At 41.2% G+C, this 19,353-nt stretch overlaps 1 protein-coding gene across 2 annotated transcripts in view; it reads right to left on the bottom strand.

The window, feature by feature from the left end:
* Positions 1-13,548: 13,548 nt before the first annotated feature.
* TPK1 (thiamin pyrophosphokinase 1) overlaps positions 13,549-19,353 on the bottom strand; it is a gene marked incomplete at its 5' end in the record, with an annotated part of 314,282 nt that continues 308,477 nt past the window's right edge. For both annotated transcript variants that reach the window (XM_080931980.1, XM_080931979.1), the window contains one exon: positions 13,549-15,056. In XM_080931980.1, coding sequence (XP_080788106.1) covers positions 14,938-15,056 — 119 coding nt within the window. In that variant the 3' untranslated portion in view covers positions 13,549-14,937. The remainder of the gene's footprint in view (positions 15,057-19,353) is intronic.

Raw genomic sequence — 19,353 nt, 5'->3', positions numbered from 1 at the left:
TCTTCAAGTTTTTCCTTTCTCTACCATAAAGCAATATGCCTCCTTTATCACAAAGACAATTTTCAAGCAGGCTTTGTTCCCTATTGGTTTTTATAGTTTATCCATTGCACGTCACCATTTTATCTGTCACTGATACAGAACCTCCCACCAGTATCCCTGCTTAGTCTGTGCAGATAACATCAGAAAGAGCAAGGAAAATACTTGCTGTGCTCTGCTTCCTTTGAGGCCAGGTTGTACTTTCAGAAATTGGGTTTTCTGTGGTTGCCCCTCGGGGGTGGCATTTGAGATCACTACCGATTAAAGTGCACACTCACTGTGACTAACTGGTGCCTCATGAAGGCAGAATTGGCCAGAATCCTGATCACAGAAAATGGTGACTGGGCTTCCATTTCTGCAGCCTTTCACTTAGGCAGTTCAGCTGGCTCATAAGGTGATGTAATCAGAAGGGACACTCTGTTTCAGCTTGAGAGACATTGTATAAAGCAGAGGAGGACTGACAGACAGCGAACACATCTCATCTGAAGGCTTTATGTTCCTTTTAGGATCCCCCTCTTACCCAAACCTAATTTCTCAAATGGTTACTTAGCACCTGGAATCTTTCTACAAAAAAAAAAAAAAAAAAAAAAAATGATTCTTCCTTTCATCCCTCCTTGGGCTCAGATCTGGAAGCTTCAATTCCTTTCCAGTTAAATAGGATTAGGAGGGCTGGCTTTCCTGAGGAGGCTTCCTTCCTCCACACTAGCAGATTTTTTTTTCTTTTAAGTTAAGAGTACAATTGTATCTTTTTGTCTTATATTTTACATGTTGGAGTGGTTTTGTCTTGTCTTACTTTGAAGGGTTTTTGTGTGCTTGTTTGTTTGTTTGCTTGTAGATTTTAATTTAAGAGCTGAGGTGGGAGGCCTGGATTTTCTAGACTTTCTGACCTCTGGGTTTGTGGATAGCTCCAGCAAAGCATCAGAGACTCAGGGTGAGAACATATTATTTGTTCTGGAAGAAATCTACATTAGAAAATATTCAAAGAATGTTAAACACCAAAATAGAAGCAACTTGGTCCCTGCTCTTGATTTTAGAACACGAAGTAGCCACCTGTAGGGATGCATGCAATTCCCTGTGCTCTTGTCTCCCACAGGAAATCTCTCCCTCCCCAGTCAAATGAAGATGGGTGTCTGTCTAACTAGGAGATCAGTGCAAATGTTTAATAAAAATGAGAATTTACTCTGAGTGCCTCCCATTCATTCAATAGCTATGGGAGATGCATATCTGGACACATACATCTTCACATCATTTGAGAAATTATCTTCATGTTCATAGAACCAGTCTACACTGGACTACAGACTGTAACTTTAATATTTTTCAAATTCTATTTTTAATAATAGTTTTAAAACACTTTAACCTCCCTTGTAGCCACCACCCACCAAAGGTAGTGGAAAAGAAAGGATACAGGGGTAGGAAGGGAGTGGACCTGTTTCGAAAAATTCTTTGGAACAATGATCATCTGTGGTGTCTGGAAATCAGCAGCTCAGTTCACAGGTTATCAGGTAGCTGCAGCTCAATCCACTCACAAACACCCCATGGATACACCAGCAGTCCAGTTTGATAGAGTTGGGTTAACAACAGCAGTGACACTACCTAGCAGAGACAGCCAGGCCTCAGCCTTGGCTCCAGTAAGTGGGAAGGACCAACAGGAACACCAGAAGAAGTTCTCAGCTGTGCCTCTCTCAGGGAAGCCAAGATCGGTGAAGAAGCAAGACCCACAAGCAATGCGCAGTCAGCTGTACCTGCAAACCAAGCTCTGTCTTTGTTACTCTGTGGAGTCCTATTTATACCCTCCAAATAACACGTGACCTCCACGTGCCCTATCTCAATACGTGCATCTAATCAGCTCAAGTCTGCAGAGTTCTGACAGATACAGCTCAGCCACACAATGTAAGGTGGACCAACTCCTGCATGTCGTTAGCAAAGAATCCTTCATCACGTGACCTTTCGAGCGCTTGCCTTAGCAGAACATCCTCTCTCCTTTGTCTGCTTCAGTGAAACGTTCGTTCCTTCATGAGTTAAACTTAGCCTTTCACCTGTATCCACTTTAACAAAATATGCCTTCATGGTTTTGCCCCAGCAAAACACTATCCAAACCACTTTCCAAAGAATCCCTAAGTTTCCACTTAAATAGTCTATATCTCTGTAGGCTGGCTAAACATTCAACATGCTAGTCTGAGGGCTTACAATTTTATGTTGAGCTGCAACCATAGCCGTTCTGGGGTAACAAAGCCTGTGGACCACAAAATGAACACCCCAAACTGACTCTGTTCTTATGTATCATTCTGAGTTTTAGACCTTTCTTCACATTAGAGAGGATATTATAATGAGCAGCATTTCAACTCACCTAGTTTATGTGTAACCGCGTCCCCGATCTGTTCAGATCGGCAGTGTAAATATGTATTTCCATTGCCCATTAACAGGAGGAATAGCAAATTCTCCATGTACCAACATACTCAGTCACACAGATATGGCACTACAGCCTACCTCTCCCATTTCTCTTACTGGCTAACTGACTCATGGATAACATCCAGGCAACAAAAACATTTTACAGGAAAACTGGTTAAAACAAAAAGTATGGGGCTGGAGAGATGACTCCCATAGTTAAGAAAGCATACCCTAACAGAGGCCAGAGTTCCATTCTCAGCACCCATGGTAGGAAGCTCACAAGTTCCAGGAACCCTAGTACTAGGGGAATCTGAGGCCCTAGTCTGGACTCTGTGGGCATTTTTATTCAAAGGTGCACAAGCCTATACACAGATTCACAAATACCCATATAACCAAAAAGTGACCTAATCGTAAATAAAGAATAGTAAATGTGGAAGCACAGAGCTCTGCTTCTTTCCTGTTGCCCTATAAAATTTACAGTTTCCCCAACTAGGAGCAAGGGTGGGACAGCTCAGAAATAATTATGACCCACCGACTATTATACACTTATTCTGCCTTTATTGGATCCATGAAATGGATCATCTAGCTACCTTTCCTTTTATTTTTAGAAAGATTAAATATACTGGCCTCATGCTATTAATATTTCTTTTGTGCACTCAAGGACTTTGTCTGGGGAAGGAGAGAAGAGATGTCCATAGGGATGGCTTTTTTTTTGCTTTATTTTCATATTGTGTTGGAGTCTATCTTTTTCCATTATTTATGTGAGCTCACAGTCAAGGACAGTGCTTTTATATGGGTGTAGTATAGTAGCAGGGAAAGCTGAGGTGCCACATATGATTTATTGCACTAAGGTGACTGAGACTTAAGTGGACACCCTGTATTCAGGGCTGCCTCAGTACTGTGCTGTTGGAGTTTCCCAACACCAATACAGTGCAGTGACCATTATCAGCAGGTGAAATTGATCCAGGTTGACTGTCGTAGGTTCCCTGCAACCCTGTCAAAACCACTAGCTCCAATTTCCATGTTTTCATCACAATATTGTATATAGAGTTTGAAGGTAGTGGGGCCTCTCTGAACAAAGTGGACAATATGGTAATCATTTTTACTCTGTTAGGTGGCCCACTTATGCTGTAGTTTCTGTAAGGCTTGGCTGCCACCTGGTGGAAGAAATCATACTATACATGTATCTTATGAACAAATTAGTTAACTCCGGGTTTGAATGTCTGAGAATATTCTGAGAAGGTTTTATTGTCTTAGGCTGATTTAAATATAATGGTGTTTCTGGTCAGACACAGTGTAAAGTTTTGCTTTTTGCAAGTATGTTTCACATTAGTAAAAGATTTAAGCACCAGGTTCATAGTTTCCTAGGTTGGCTCCCACCTCTAAGACTGTGTAAATCTATACGTATTTCAGCTGTACAAAGCATCTGACAAGTTGTCCTTAAGTTCTATTGAATTAAATATATAACTGTACCCCTTATTTATCTTAAGTTTGTCAACAAGACCGATGATCCTTTTGTCACACAGTAGCGGATCACAAAGTACCCTCATCAACACCACTGTCTACTTGTTGTCTCTCAGCGTCAAGGCTGGCTTCTATGGTACGGCACATTAATGGCACCAGCTCAGTGCCACCCTCGAATGAACTCTAAAGTTCCAGTCAGGGCCACTGTTGCCATACTCTTTCTCCTGGGGAGAGGCCATCAGTGAAGTCCCTGAGACTCAACCTTCTCATTAGCTGTCTTGAAAGGCCAGCTAGTGAAACTGCAGAGGAACTAGCATCCAGAAGAAAACCGGGGAGCAGTTAAAAAAAACCCAGAAAGTACCCCAGTAGTTGGACATACTGAGTGGGACCTTGAAGAACAGCTATGTTGTGAGCCCAAGTGCTTCAGAGAGAAGCTAAAGATGAGGCAAGCAAGGAGATGGTGTTTGGAGGCAATGGTGACGACAGAGGTGTGGGAGGTGGCTTGTAGTCAGGTGTCACAGAGCTCGTTGTGGCTCTGTCATTATTTAAGCCTTTTTGTGTTCCGAATTCACATCTACGAGGCTCCCAGTCTCAATCTGAGGTATAAATAAGATCATAGGGACATGCTTGCTAATGGTGGTGGCTTCACAAATCCTATTTGGGTGTGAAGGGCATGAGGAGGTGTGCAGCTGCCCAGGAATCAGCACAGCTGTCATGCTAATTAAGCATGGCAAACAGACTCTTTTCTAACGCAAGCTGGAGCTCTCCTCCTGTCCATTGGCACAGGTGACTTGCCTGGATAGAAGGATGCTTATCTTTAAATAAAACCTCCCCTGGGTAAACAAAGGAGGCAGTGCAGTACTATTTCTGGCTATAGGAATGTCAACACCCAGTGGCTTGCAGGCCACTTCAAACAGTAGGGTAGTGACATGCCAGCTGGCACTGGCTGCACACTGTGATATGTACGTAAGAAAACACGGGCAGATAAACACTGTAATTAACAATCCTGGAGTGACAGTGTGCTGGTACAGTAAAAACAGGCGATGGTTTGGGAATGCAATCTGAACTTAATCGTTTGGTCGGGGTGATTTCATAGTTGACTAATTTAGCAAACCATCTTTAAAAGGGCAGCTAATTAAAAAATGCCCGAGGTTATCAATTTGTTGCCATAACTGCATTAAAAATGGGCATGGAAAGATTTCAGTCCAGATAAACATTGAATAAAGACTTGATCTTCATGTTAGGAGAATGTTCTAGATGGAGGTGTTTGTACTTGGAACTTTTGCAGATGTAGAGGAGGGATTGTTGGGAGACTATATAGTATCACTGTGTTCTACTTATTTCATTATTCATAAATTATATATGTTATCATTAGGGTCTTACATGCTGGTTTAAGAACGCTTGGAATTCTGGCTAGTGGCAGAAGCCCTTAGGAAGAATAACCATGGATAAAAAGACTAACAAAGAAGCTGAGGAATTGAACGCAGTGTGCAGGGGAGAATATAAAATGAGGTTAGGGAAGGCCAGGGGCAATTCTGTTAACTGTAAACACTTGTATTTCCCCTCAAAGTCATTGCAGGGTTTCAAGTAGAAGATGGATTGGATGTGGCTAAAGTTGGGGAGGAAAACAAGGTAGGAGAGAGACAACTGTGAAGCAATGAGGGACCATGTTGGGCTTGGGCATGGGGATGTGAGGAATCCTGGGGAGAAGTGGTGAGAGCCTAGACACACTGTGACTGTGAGAAAGAGAAGCACAGTTTCGTCTGAACCATTTGGGCAAGACCTAGGGGAAGGGTGCTTACAGATCAGAATGTGAACATTCAGCTCCTACTCCAGCACCATGCCTTTCTGCCATGGCAATCACCGACTAACACTCAGAAATTGTGGGCATGCCCTGCACTAAATGCTTTCTCTTACAAGTTGTCCTGGTCATGGTGTCACCTCACAGCAATAGAACACAACAGAGAAAACCGAGTTCTTAAAGGAGCACAGTGTCTGGACAGAAGAATAGCAAAGTTGGGTGGTAGCTGAGAGTGTAAGAATAAACTTATGAAGGGGAATGATTTGGATGAAAGACATAGGCCAAGCAGACTGCAGAAGGACCTTTGTAGGGGAGGCAGGGAGCTGTGCATGGAGCAGGGATCAGTCTTGAGGAAGATGTGGATAGTTTATCTCTAACCACAGGTAGTAAAATGGAGTATGTAGGAGGAGCTAATTCTTGTTGTTGGGGGGGGGGATATAAGGTCTCTGTAGAGTTCATTTTGACAGTTCTGATGTTCATGGTGAAGCTAGGCTATTAAGTGAATATGAGAAACATCAGGGGAGGAGTTGGAGGAGTAACCAGAGCAGGGGAAGCCCATCCTGATCTGTTTACCACTGAGTGTCAGGAAAGCCCTGCAAAGGCATTGCTTACCCAGTGTTTGCTTTACAGATGCCACTCAACCTTAGTTTAAGAGCTATATGCCATCTCTCCCCACCCCCATTCTCTCTTTCTCCTAAGTCCTCCCACACCCTACCTTCTGTGAGTATATTGTTTCCCCTTCTAAGAAGGACTGAAGCATTCACATTTTGGTTTTCATTCTTCTTGAACTTCGTGTGGTCTGTGAATTGAATCTTGAGTATTCCAAGCTTTTGGGCTGATAGCCACTTATCAGTGAGTGCATGGTTTTTGGGTTTTTTTTTTTTTTTTTTTTTTTTTTGTGACTGGATTACCTCACTCAGGATCACATTTTCTAGTTCCATCCATTTGCCCAGGAATTTCATGAAGTCATTGTAAATGTACCATAATTTCTGTATCCATTCCTCTGTTGAAGGACATCTGGGTTCATTCCAGCTTCTGGCTATTATAAATAAGGCTCCTATGAACATAGTGGAGCATGTGTCCTTGTTATATGCTGGAGCATCTTTTGGGTATATGCCCAGAAGTGGTATAGCTGGGTCTTCAGGTAGTACTATGTGCAATTTTCTGAGGAACAGCCAGACTGATTTCCAAAGTGGTTGTACCAGCTTACAATCCCACCATCAATGGAGGACTGTTCCTCTTTCTCCATATTCTTGCTAGCATCTGCTGTCACCTGAGTTTTTGATTTTAGTCATTCTGACTGGTGTGAGTAGAATCTTAGGGTTGATTTGATGAATAAGGATATTGAACATTTCTTTAGGTGCTTCTTGGCCATTTGATATTCCCCAGTTGAATGTATGGGAGGAGACAAGGATGATATACGGAGGGTCAGGAATTTGAACAATGGGGGATGGGGAACTGGGTGTAGCAACCAGCAAGACTCAGATGCCAGGAAAGCAAGAGGCTCCCAAGACCCAATGGGGATGAGATTTGCTGAAATGCCCTACAAAGGGGAGGGAAAACATGTAGCAACCATATCCAGAGGTTAGACAAGGCCTCCAGTTCAGAAATGGGGCCACCCACTCAACTACAAATTTTTAACCCAGAATGGCTCCTGTCTAAAGGAAATATGGGGACAAAGTGTGAAGCAGAGACTGAATGAAAAGCCATCCAAAGACTGAACCACCTGGGGATCCCTAACACAAAGAGCTACCAAACCTAGACACTATTGCAGATGCCAAGAAGTGCTTGCTGACAGGAGTCTGTTATAGCTGTCCCCTGAGAGGCTCTGCCAAAGCCTGACAAATACAGAGGTGGATGCTTACAGCTACCCATTGGACTGAGCATGGGTACTCCAATGGGGGAGTTAAAGAAAGGACTGAAGGAAGATCAAAAATATCAACCAACCAGAACTGCCAGAGATCCCAGGGACCAAACCACCAACTAAAGAGTACATATAGAAGGACCCATGGCTCCAGCTGCATATGTAGCAAGGATGGCATTGTCTGGCATCAATGGGAGGAGAGGCACTTGGCCCTGTGAAGGCTCAATCCCCCAGTGTAGGGGAATGCCAGAGTGGTAAGGTGGGAGTAGGTGGGCAGGTGAGCACCCTCATAGAAGCAGGAGGAAGTGGATGGGAAGTTTCCAGAGGGGAAAGCAGAAAATAAGATCACATTTGAAATGTAAATATATAAAATATCCCATTAAAAAAAAGAGTCGTATGCCAATCTGGAATGTTCCATTTAAATGTATTTTCTCCTTTATTTAAAGTTAATTCTTTGTTACAGGATTAGTGTCTTTGGAATTTGTGTGTAGTGAGGGAGGTTAGCTATATTCTTCTTTCCATATTCTTCCATAAATCAAATATCAAATCAAATCCATCTTCACATAAGAGACAGGACTGGAACATGAAACATCAGTAATATTTTAATTTGGCCATAAGAAAATAATTGTGAAAGAAATAAGGTTAAAATTGCTTCTAATGATTTTACTCAAAGCAGCACAAACACTAGAAGGTAGAGCACATAGGTGTCTTTCTCCTCAGAAGTCATATTAGTAGACAGTTTTCAGAATCCCGGAAAGTCAGTCAACATGGGTCCATGTAGATTACATTGTAATCTAGATCTTCAAGAGAGTTAGTCCAGGAACAGACTGAATACTTCTAGTCCAGGGAATCTGCCATACCTCCAGGGAGCAAGTCCTTTCTGTCATAGGTAGATAGCAATGCTGTTGGGGCTTTCTTATCTACAAGATGGAATATACCTCCTACAAGTCTGCAAAGGCCTGCTGGTATGGGGATATTTTCTGAGACTGACGTTTCTAATAACCTGAGGCCTCTGTAATTTCTAATTCATTATAGTCAATTCACTCATTCATTGTTCCATGAATATGAGATACATGATTTCAGCTCAACAGTTATGATATCAACACAAGGAGAAGGCAGAGCCGTACACGGATGCACAGAAAGCTATTAAGCCCTGAAATGGGAATGCGTTATAGCAGCATCTCTATGAATAACATTTATATCCTTATGCGCATGTACACATACATGGCCTAGAGAAGACATGATATATTGTGACTTACATAAACATTTCTTTTGCATATTTATGGCAATTTTTTCTCAAAGAACAAATCTGTGATGTAAAAAGTTTAACTTCTTTGATTAAAAATATCCTGTTTTTTTAATTGCTGCTAGAAAAATCTATTGGCTTCTTACAAATTTAATCTTGTATCACTATTCATGAATCTCCATTCACTGCCATTGGCATACAAATATCCACAGTGACCTTGTTGCTTAATTTTTTTTTGCATTGGAATTGAATAAAAATTTGGACTAAAAGGTCAAGTTTAAAATATCCATAATAAATTCCCTGGCTAAAAGTGATGCCAGCGACTTTCTGCACTGTCTCTCTTTGCCTCATTATTCACACAGGCTTCCTTGAATTTTAAGGAGTAAAAATGAAAGAGCAGTGTGTGGCCCACTGGGGCCAAGGGAATGTTTTCATGAATAGGGAACCAGTGGCAGAATGAATGGGATAATAAATTAATAGGGTAGCTGTAGTGGAGAATGTCGGCGAGCACTTAAGTCTTTTCTATAGAGCGGGAAATGGAAGCTTTTACAGTATTCTAAGAAGCTCCTTACTTTTAGGCCTTTTCATATGTTTGGTCATAAGGACATAGTACCAAAAGCCCCGTTATGTTGGAGATAACCGGTTTTTAAATTTTGTAAGGTGAAACTGAAATTACTGGGTTTCTAAGATGTGGTGGGATAAGGAGGGAAACTGGTAGAAACAGGTCAAAGGATGGCTACACACACAGAAGTCTTCAGATATTATTATTAATAAAGTGTGTTAATACAAGTACATTAGTAAGAGCGATAGGTCTTTATACGACAGGCTTTTTGTTGATGTTACTTTTTGTTTTTGCTTTTTGAAAATAGTTTTCATGTAGCCCAATTTCTTTGATTTCGTTATCGAGCTGAGGATCACCTTGAATTTGATTGACTGAACAAGTTGATTTTCCTCTCTCCACTCTCAGGTGCTGGAATTACAGGTGCGCCTCTATCTTAAATTAAAGTAGGCCTTTTCTTTATAAATAGATTATTCATTATAGAGCAACAAATTAAGTCACATATAATCAAGTTTAGTGTGGATAATTCAGTTAGGTACATCCTCATCTTAAAATGCTCACATTAATTTTATAGGCTTAAGTTGGGGGAAACAAATAGATTTAAATACAAAGAGAAAATGATCAAATGGCATATTCTTACGTTGTCAGAAGCAGCATGCATTCTTGTCTTAGTCTCCCTCAGCTAATGACAGCCACTATCCTGTCTTAAACCTCCGTGTTCCCAGGAACAATTTCCCTGTTCATTTCCTTGCTGTTCTGCCTTCCTTTCCCACCAGGCTGAGGAAGTTCTTGTTCTTATGTCTTTGGTCCCTCCCACCCAAATCTCTTGCCCAAGCTCTGCCATTGTGTGTTTTATGTCTTTTTCTGTCCTTTATTCACTGGTTTCAGGCAACTTTGTAGTCCTTGGTTGGTCTTTTGATTTCTTCCCCTTATCTTTATCAAAATATTTGCCTTGGCTTTGAGCTTGGAGCCCAGGCTTGGCCTTGTAAAAATTATTTCCTTCTTTAGACAGGAAAGTGAACAATGATTTTACCAGCTCTGTCTAATGCAGAATTAGGATATGTGTCTTTTGGATTGAGGAACCTAAGTAAGAGAAATATTAACATAGATAGTTCAGGACCATGGAAGAAAAAGAACAATAGGCTAGGAAATGCATGTGTCTTCTCAGTGTGGTACAAGACAGAAATTTGCTAAGACAGCAGCATATTCCATGCCTCCACTGAACTCTGTGGCTGACAGGTCCTATTCTAAGAGCAGGAGCTAACACAACAAAGGAAGACAGATGTGCATGACCTCGGGGGTTTACAGTATATAAAGGATTCATAATGTTAGCCAACTCAACATGAGATCAGTTATTCAGATGGAACACAGAATTTTAGACTTACAATTTTTCATTTTTGTCCCCTTCTCCAAGCTCTGTCCACTAAATATTCATAAAACCTATAGATTTTTTTTAATTTATAAAATAACTAGTTGCTAAGGTACAAGTTATAATCTTTAGCTCTTTAACTATCAGATGCCTTTCGATATCTGGACTTATAGAGATTCTGGCTTTCAGGAAGAAGCTGCTCTGTTCTGAAGATTCTTCCTTCTCAACTATGGATAAGCACAAGGGCCAGTGCATGTTTCCCCAGTTATTTTTGGGGTGGACCTAAGGTTTCCTTTTTTTTTTTTTTGCTGTGCACAATGCCCTTGCTTTTTGCACACAGGGAACAAGTCCTTGGACGTGTTTATTTACCCATTAGCTGTGAGTAAGAGTGATGCTTGCACGGCCTCTTTCCTGGGCTGTCAGCAGAGTGCTTTTGTATACAGTGGGAAAATAACACATTAGCTCTGAGCCACTGGAGCATCGTCAGTCACATCTGCTTGGATAACTGTTTTGAGATGGATTTTTGAGGCTTTGGCTGGGGCTCACCAGAAAAGAAAATTATGACTGATGAGTGGAATTTGCTATGGGCAGGGAAGGGCAAACGTGTGCTACCTATACATGGCAGAAATTGTCCAGACGTTATTCAGGGTCTTCCTTGGAACAAATCAACCTTGCTGCTTAAATTTTCCTCTCTACAAAAAAAAAAAAAAAAAAAAAAAAAAAAAAAAAAAAAAAAACATTCTAAAAATGACATCATCATCATAAATTAAAGAAATTAGTTTCAGTTTAGACTCCTATATTTTTATGAATTTTGTTCATTTCCAAGATATGCTTTTCAAATGCATTTATGGGTGCTATTTAAGTTAAATTTATACTGCAGGTTTCAGTGTGTATGCGTGTTTTTTCTACAGACTGGGTTACGATGCAAATGTATTCTTTGCGGGTCAGTTTGAAAATCACCATTGGGACCATAAGAATCCCACAACCTTAGGGAAGAATCATTTCTTCCTCTTCACTGACTTGGTGCATATCATTGGCCTCAGTCACATCACATCTATGGTTGCTTTATTCAGCAGTTGAGGTAGTGCTCAGGGATGCACACGTATGAGCAGGAGTGGTGAGCAAGGCTGGTTCCACACTGGTGGATGATGAGAGGTACGTGCCATGCATAGAGAAGCATGAGGCAAAACTAGCACTATAGCTTGGCAATGTCCGCCTCCTCCTTGCTTCTCTGAGTTAAAGCCCTAGTTTCCAACCCCAGTGAAAACTGCTCGGTCCTTTCCCCAGAAAGGAAGGATCAAACTGTATTCCTGGCAGAACCACACCTGACTCCATCCTATCCCCATCTGATGCAGCTCACACTCATGTGCAATTCCAGTTGTCGAAAATGTGACCAACATCTACTTAGACCAAGCTGGAGCTTTGGGTAACCTAGTGTCATTTTAGGCAACAGTCAATAGGTGACAGAAGCTACAAAATGATCAAGGAAGGAAGGAACTGATATAAGTCAAGGTCCAAGAGGCATCTTTCCTAGCAGGTCCAACTTGTATTTTCCCATTTGTAGCCACTGGGTGCAGGTGAGGACTAAGAGGGAATTCCTTGGAGGGTTAACTTTCACCCATTCACCCGAGCTCTCACCATGTGCCGGGTCATGTGGCTGCTATTAAATAAAAGGTGAGCATGTTTAGATGAGAGAGTGAGGTAGCACACAGAGAGGGCGACTGCCGTTTTGTAGTTTCAAGGAACAGGGGGAGGTCGTAATACCAGCAAGCAGTTCTTCTCTTGTCAGCAGGAACTGGGAATGGTGGCTTTTGCTCTGAGATAATCTCCAGTGTGGTCATCCAATGTTTCTGGCATGATTCTCAGGTGACAGTCTAGTATAAGTATTCACACCCTACACATTTCAGTGTTCACATGTTTTCCAAGGTTCATTAAAACACAGATGCATACAAGTACACACACACACACACACACACACACACACACACACACTGATGATTTCAGATTAAAAAACATGTACTCCTTGACAGTAAATTTTTTTGAATGATGGACATATGTCTTTTGAATGTAAAGAATATGCCTGTAGTTATGAACAGATCATCATCATCAGTCTGCAAAATGGAAGCCGGAGGCCTGGCCGAGCCTCTACTCTGCAGTAGTAGAGACTGGTGGTAAAAGAGGATGCAGCGAAGTCTAACTTTTGCTGCATCCCTTTTCCCCTCCTAATTTCATTTGCACACATATTGTTTGAGTCAGCAACTAGATTGCACAGGCTTTCCTGCTGAAGGTTCTGAGTTAAATGAGTCAGCGAAGGATCTTGGCTGCTCCTCTCTCCTGGCAGAGTAGCATCTCTCTGTTGGGAATGGAAGAGATACATGGAGCCTCTTAGGTCTGCATTTGTATTGAGAAGATGCAGAAGATCCTAGCCATGGGCCTGTCATCAATGTGCTCTTCAACTGTCTGACCCCATCTCTTCCTGCTTCTCAAATGTCTTCCTCTTCCAGTTCTTTTTACCTCCTCTGCCCCAGAAGATACATAGCTTTCCTTAATACTACTGGATTGCCATCTGAAGTCAGATCTGAGATTTTAATTTTACACATCTTAAGTCACTCTTTGAACAGAAACACTGGTTATGAGAGTTTAGACATACTGAAATCCAAGTGATGACATTAAGCGTTTTCTGAGAAACCCACCACAGAATGCATATTGATAACTTTTTATTTGACATTCAGATTTCAGAATCACATATTTGCATAAAATAATAACAATGATTCTAACTATTTTTGTTAAGAACTTGGTATTGGTTCAGCTGACCCCCTTTCTTCCTCTATTTATGTTTTGAGATTTGTACTGTTGTAGCACCAAGAAGACAGTAACATAGTCATTGGATAAATGCAACATGGCAGGCAGGTTGCCTTAAATCATGGTTTGTTTGGCAAGATAGGGTTGAATAAATGGGATAGGAGAGGGTGGTAAGATGAGGAGGGGAGCTCATGAAAGAAACATGAATATATTTTAATGCACCAGCAAGCTTAGGCTAAGTCAGGAACTGTATTGTCTGCTCTATACCTGCATGCTAGCATTTAGAGTATCTATCTGTGGTTTACAGATCTGTCCAACAAACAGGAGAAAGTAGGGGTTCAGGAACCAGGCACAGGGTAGACTGGGGTGCAGGAACAGTCCTTAGGCATCAATTCTTCAGCAGGTGGTGTTCATTACCTCCATAGCATGCTAATTTTCTGGTCATGTCAGTAAATATGGTCCACGAATTAATATTTTGGTTTTTAGCATGAAGTATGTTTTCTCCCAAGATTTATTTATTTTTATGTCTATGAGTACTCTATCTGCATGTACAGCTGCATGCCAGAAGAGGGCATCAGATCCTATTACAGATGGTCATGAGCCACCATGTGGTTGCTGGGAACTGAACCCAGGATCTCTGGAAGAGCAGCCAGTCACCCTAGCCACTGAGCGCCATCTCCCTAGCTCCTAGTGTGAAATATGTTAAAAGTGACTGAATTTTCAGGCCTATGATTGATTCCTCAGGACAAAGTTTTTGGGTGTGTCACAATTTTCATAAGGACACCACATTTATAAAGCTCAAACCTACTTAAGTCAATGATTCTTATCTTTTACGAGATGACTTCTAAGGGAGCCAATGCCATCCCATACCAGCATTCGGGAGATGACGGGCACTACAGAGTGGAGTCTGGTGTTAGGAGAGACGCCCCTGTGGTCGGCCACTTAAGGACGTGCCAGATTCCAAGACAACACAAAACAGCTTCTGGTGCTTCAAAATTTAAAGTTAAAGGTAAATAGACTGATTAATTAAATTAAAATGATCAAAACTTAATCACATAATGTAAATGATCCACATTAGCTCTTTCAATAGTGTATGATAAAGCTTATTTGCTTTGATAGAACATAATTTTTCCCTCAATATAACATTGACATATCATTTATAGTATATCCTGGAATCTTTAAACACCAACATCTTTATTTCATGGTGTTGAGGGTTGAACCCAAGGCCTTGTATAGGTGGGACAAGTGCTCTGCTGCTCAGAGCAGCGCCTTAACCCCAACACCTTGAACATGCATGGCTCCCTATGGAGAAGTTTAGATTTCTGCACACCTGTATGATTGTTCATGTTGAGCAATGACTCAGTGGGCAGGTATGGGAAGGCACAGGCACGAGATGGATGCCACACTGTTAGCTCTTGATGGCCATGGTCCAGAGGAGCGGGTGGTCAGTTTCTACAGTGACGAGGCCGGACCCATCGTAGGTGTTAGAAGTACTGACCAGTGTTCCAAAGCCAAGCACATCATTTGCTGTGGAAAAAGAAAGCAGATTAGTGAAGAGCAACTTTTCACAGTGTGTACCAAGTTTGTCAATAGCTACAATAACACAGTTGATCACAGTCTTTGATAGAAGTTATAAAGAGAATGGAGGAAACACATGGTGTAGGCTTTTCAGAGCAAGGATTTCTTTCTACACTGTTCTCTGCCCAGCCGTCTCACACCTTGCTACTACCACTCACCGTTTGGGGCTATACATTACTATTAATAATAAATTTCATTAACCTCCCTGTCTTTTTCTTTACTAATTCTAAACTCAAAACATACCTGTCATGTGCCATTTACTTTCTTGCTTGCCTGGGAAAGTTTTATTTATTTTTTTGATGGCACTGAAATAAAATTTTATCAAACCAATAAATTCTATAAGGCACAGTACATGTCATAGGGGACAGAAAACTAGATACCTAAAAAAGCATGGAGTTTGGGTCATTATTCTCGTCTCATAAAAGAATGCCATGGAGAGCATGGCTTATGTTCTGGAAAGTTAATGGGAACACAAAGGTCAAAGCTGACTTTCAGATGTGCAATATTGTACAAGTTACATACTCAGCTCAAGACGAAGGCCAGGGATGAGATTGTCCTTCAAGCACTTAACTATGGGAGTGAAAGTGTAAGAGTCATGCCGTTAGAGTTTTTGTATTTATCAGTGTCACAGGCACACACGCAAATGTGTATGTTATTTCCTAACAAGTTAGCACCTTGGCACTGTGGTGCTTAGTCACAGCGCTTCATTTCACAGTTGTGACTTTACACAGCTCTCTTGCAAATGTTCGTTGTTTAACAGGATTTTTCATGGTTAAAATGTGAAAAACATAAACCAACATAAAGCAGAAATTGCTCTTTCCTTCAAAATCTAACTTAGTGCTTGAGAGGGAATAGTTCCTTTACAAGGCTCACTCTCCACTAGAGGGGGCCTGCTATCTTCCTGAGGACATCTTGAACATGAAATTTAAATCCTAGTTAACAGCACTACAAGTCAACATATAGTCAGCATTACCACTGCAGTGGATTTTTCTTTATTAAAATTTAAGTTATTTGACTTTTGTAGCTGTCAACATCTTTCCTAATGCAAAGGAGAAGCCACCAGGTAGAACTGTTTAGGAATGCAACATGCCCTTCCTATGAATACATGTAACACGCAGTGCATTGTGGGAAGCTCCTGTCTCCTCATTGAAAGCTGTCTGAAATATGGTTTCTGAACGATGGGGATATACATACACATCAGTGTTTGCAGATTCATACACTGTTACATGGTGTGGATAATGGAGTCTGGGTGGGAGGCATGGTGGGGGTATAGTAGTACTTGCTAACTCCAAATGATAATCAAGCTTACCAATAAGACTGCTTCCTCCCAAGTTGCTTTGTTAGGCTCATCCCAGGACTAGGAGTACAATTTTTTATAAATGTTGTTTATGGGGCAATATGAACATTTGATATCATTTAATTAATCACAAGGGCAAAAGAGAGTGCTTTAAAATTTCTATAGTGAAGGATCAAGTATACACAGTCACCTGAAATTGACAAAATGTGTTTTATTGATTGATTGATTGATTGATTGATTGATTGATTTTTGTCCAGACCCTTCCAGAACTTACTCTGTAGACCAGGCTAGCCTTGACCTCAAATATCTGCCTACCACTGCCTCCTGAGTACTGGAATTGAAAGCATGTGCCACCACTGCTCAGGGACAAAATGTGTCTTAAGTCTAGAAGTCAATTAGATGAAAATCCTAGTTTTAACTGAGCTCAAAGGATAACATTGTTGCTGTGGTTGATAGCTGTGCATGAATTTCTTCCTAGTTTTCTGAGATTTTCCCAGCTTTCAGAGAAAGGAAACCATATCATGTATATTTATTTTTGTAAGATACACTATATCCTAATTAGTTTTCACATGGGAAAATAATTTAATTGATTGTATTAGAGCACACAGGAATGGTGCCTTTTCAGAAAACAGTTTAGTGAGCAAGACAACTGTAAGTTAGGTTTTGTTCTATAATATTGGCTTTTCCCACGACAGCATTAGTGGCACTAAGTGTGTGTGATAACGTCCCAGTTTACAGAAAGTGAATGGAAAGCAGAAACAGACATGGATAATCTGAAATAGGACAGTCTATTTAATCTTACAGCATCACAGGCCTGAGTGGAAGCTGCTGCTGTTGCGTTGCTAAATGGGCATGCTGTGCACGTGAAATCCTTGGAATACTTAGTCCGAGCCACTGACAAGCATAGTTGCTGTTTTCTTTGGTCACAGAAGCTTCCTTCTGAAATGGGTAGTAGTTACTGCAGAGGCTCATAATCCCTCAAAGAGCTGAGAAGGAACAGATGGTTGAATGTGACATCTGTGTCACTGCTTCCCCCCACCCCTGCACCCCCCTGTCATCTCACCACACCTGTCCCTAGACTCAGGGAACTTCCTGGAAGAAGGGGTAGGAAGAAGGTAAAAGTTGGAGGAAGAGTATATGGGATTGTCTTCTGGGCATGAGGTGGACACTGCTCTCTTGAACTTATTACTTGCAAAGACTGCACAAATTTGGGTCCATCAACAGTTATAACATGGATAGGGAGGTGCTTATGAGGTCCCATTCTTTCCTGAGAATTTATCCTTGAGAGAGGAGAGGGTGAGATCTTCTTCAACAGTGCAGTTAGGAGCCCAACCTTCTGTTGATTGCCTCTCAGCATGTCTATGCCAGCAACCTAATTAAACACAATCTCTCAATCTCTCTCTCACACACACATGACATGAAAGAAGACAGGGGACTAGCTGGGAAGGGAATGGGAATGGATGGGTTAGAAGGTTTTAAGAAAAAGTAACGGGAGAGTATGATTAAAATAAATTATATTCATGTAGCCATATTATGGTAAAACTTATCATTATATATTATTAATATATACTAATAAAACCGCTTTAAAAATCCAGCAAATGTACTATATAATTCTAAGAAAATTATTATTTTGAATACCACAATAAAATCTTCACAGAAAAAATTTGAGAGACATTTTTGGTTATGACTGGAGTCCCTTCACTAAGGGTCAATCTTGAAATCTCGGAAGAGGTAGCGCACCTCCCTGATCCATGACACGTGCCATTATAAATCTTTCAGATTTCAGAGTGAATACATAATGTTATCTTGAGGATAGATCTCACGTCATTTTTCACACTGTGTACAAACAAGTGAATGTTAACTTCATATCTTAATGTAGTGATTGCAATTTAACTGTTTCCTGTCACACAAGGGCAGATGTGGAACTGTCCACTGGTAGGGTCATGTCCTTTGTAAAGACTAGTTTTATATTACGGAGCACTTTGGACCTTTAAATTAGGTGTGCTCATCTTAAAAAGGAAATGGGCAGAGAGAGTGAGCTTCATGTATGCTGGAGAAAAAAAAATCACTTTCTTATTTTCACACTAAAGAACTTGTCTAGAACAGGGCTGAGATTTTAGACTGTTCAGAACCAAGTTCAGATATTCCTCTCTCAGGACTGCAGAGTACAGGGAACCATACAGAGCTGCTGTGATCAACCATTCAGATGCAGTCCTGATTATAACGAAGGACAAGAATAGAATACACACCGGGAATACAAGCAACCACAGCACTTGGGCGTGGCCTGTGTGTAACTGTAAACACTGCATCTCCTCTATTCTCTTCCTCATCTGTGCTGATGACAGGCTGCTGGGCAGGCCTGACAAGACGGACCAGTTGAAGCTCCCATTCTAGTGAGATTTCACAGGTGATATAGTTGGGTATCGGCAGAGGCCGAGCTTAACTTTGGGTTTCATACTGTAGACAACTAGACCTCAGAAACACAAGAAACATTCTCATAGACATTTTGGTTTTCACTTTCTTTTCCAAGTTCTTCCAGGTGTAAGGATGAGAACCACAAGCTTGTGGAGAGAAAGCTTCTCAACAGTGTGGACCCTGTCATGGGGAATACAGAAGGGTAGACCCAAGTTCAAGGGCCCTCTCTCCCACTGACTATCTCACTGGGATGAGTTATTTACTGTGTGCTCAGTATCCTTAAGTGCAGAGTGTGAGTAACAATCCCAGCATCACAGGTGTGGTATATAGAATGCAGGATCAGATTTCTAACCTAAAACAAATACCCAGGAAATCTTCACCTCATTTTGTTTTCTCTGGCTATTCTGCTGAAAGAACAGGTTAGGGTTGCCTCGTACAAAGAGAAGAGAGGGACATAATGATTTAAGCAGTTAGCAAATACTTTCATACAAGTTAGTAGCATTTAGCTGGTTTACTATATTCATTACATTCAAA

This window comes from Micromys minutus (assembly GCF_963924665.1).
Source record: "Micromys minutus genome assembly, chromosome: 18".
Taxonomy (NCBI): domain Eukaryota; kingdom Metazoa; phylum Chordata; class Mammalia; order Rodentia; family Muridae; genus Micromys; species Micromys minutus.
This window is presented reverse-complemented; position numbering and strand designations above follow the sequence as displayed.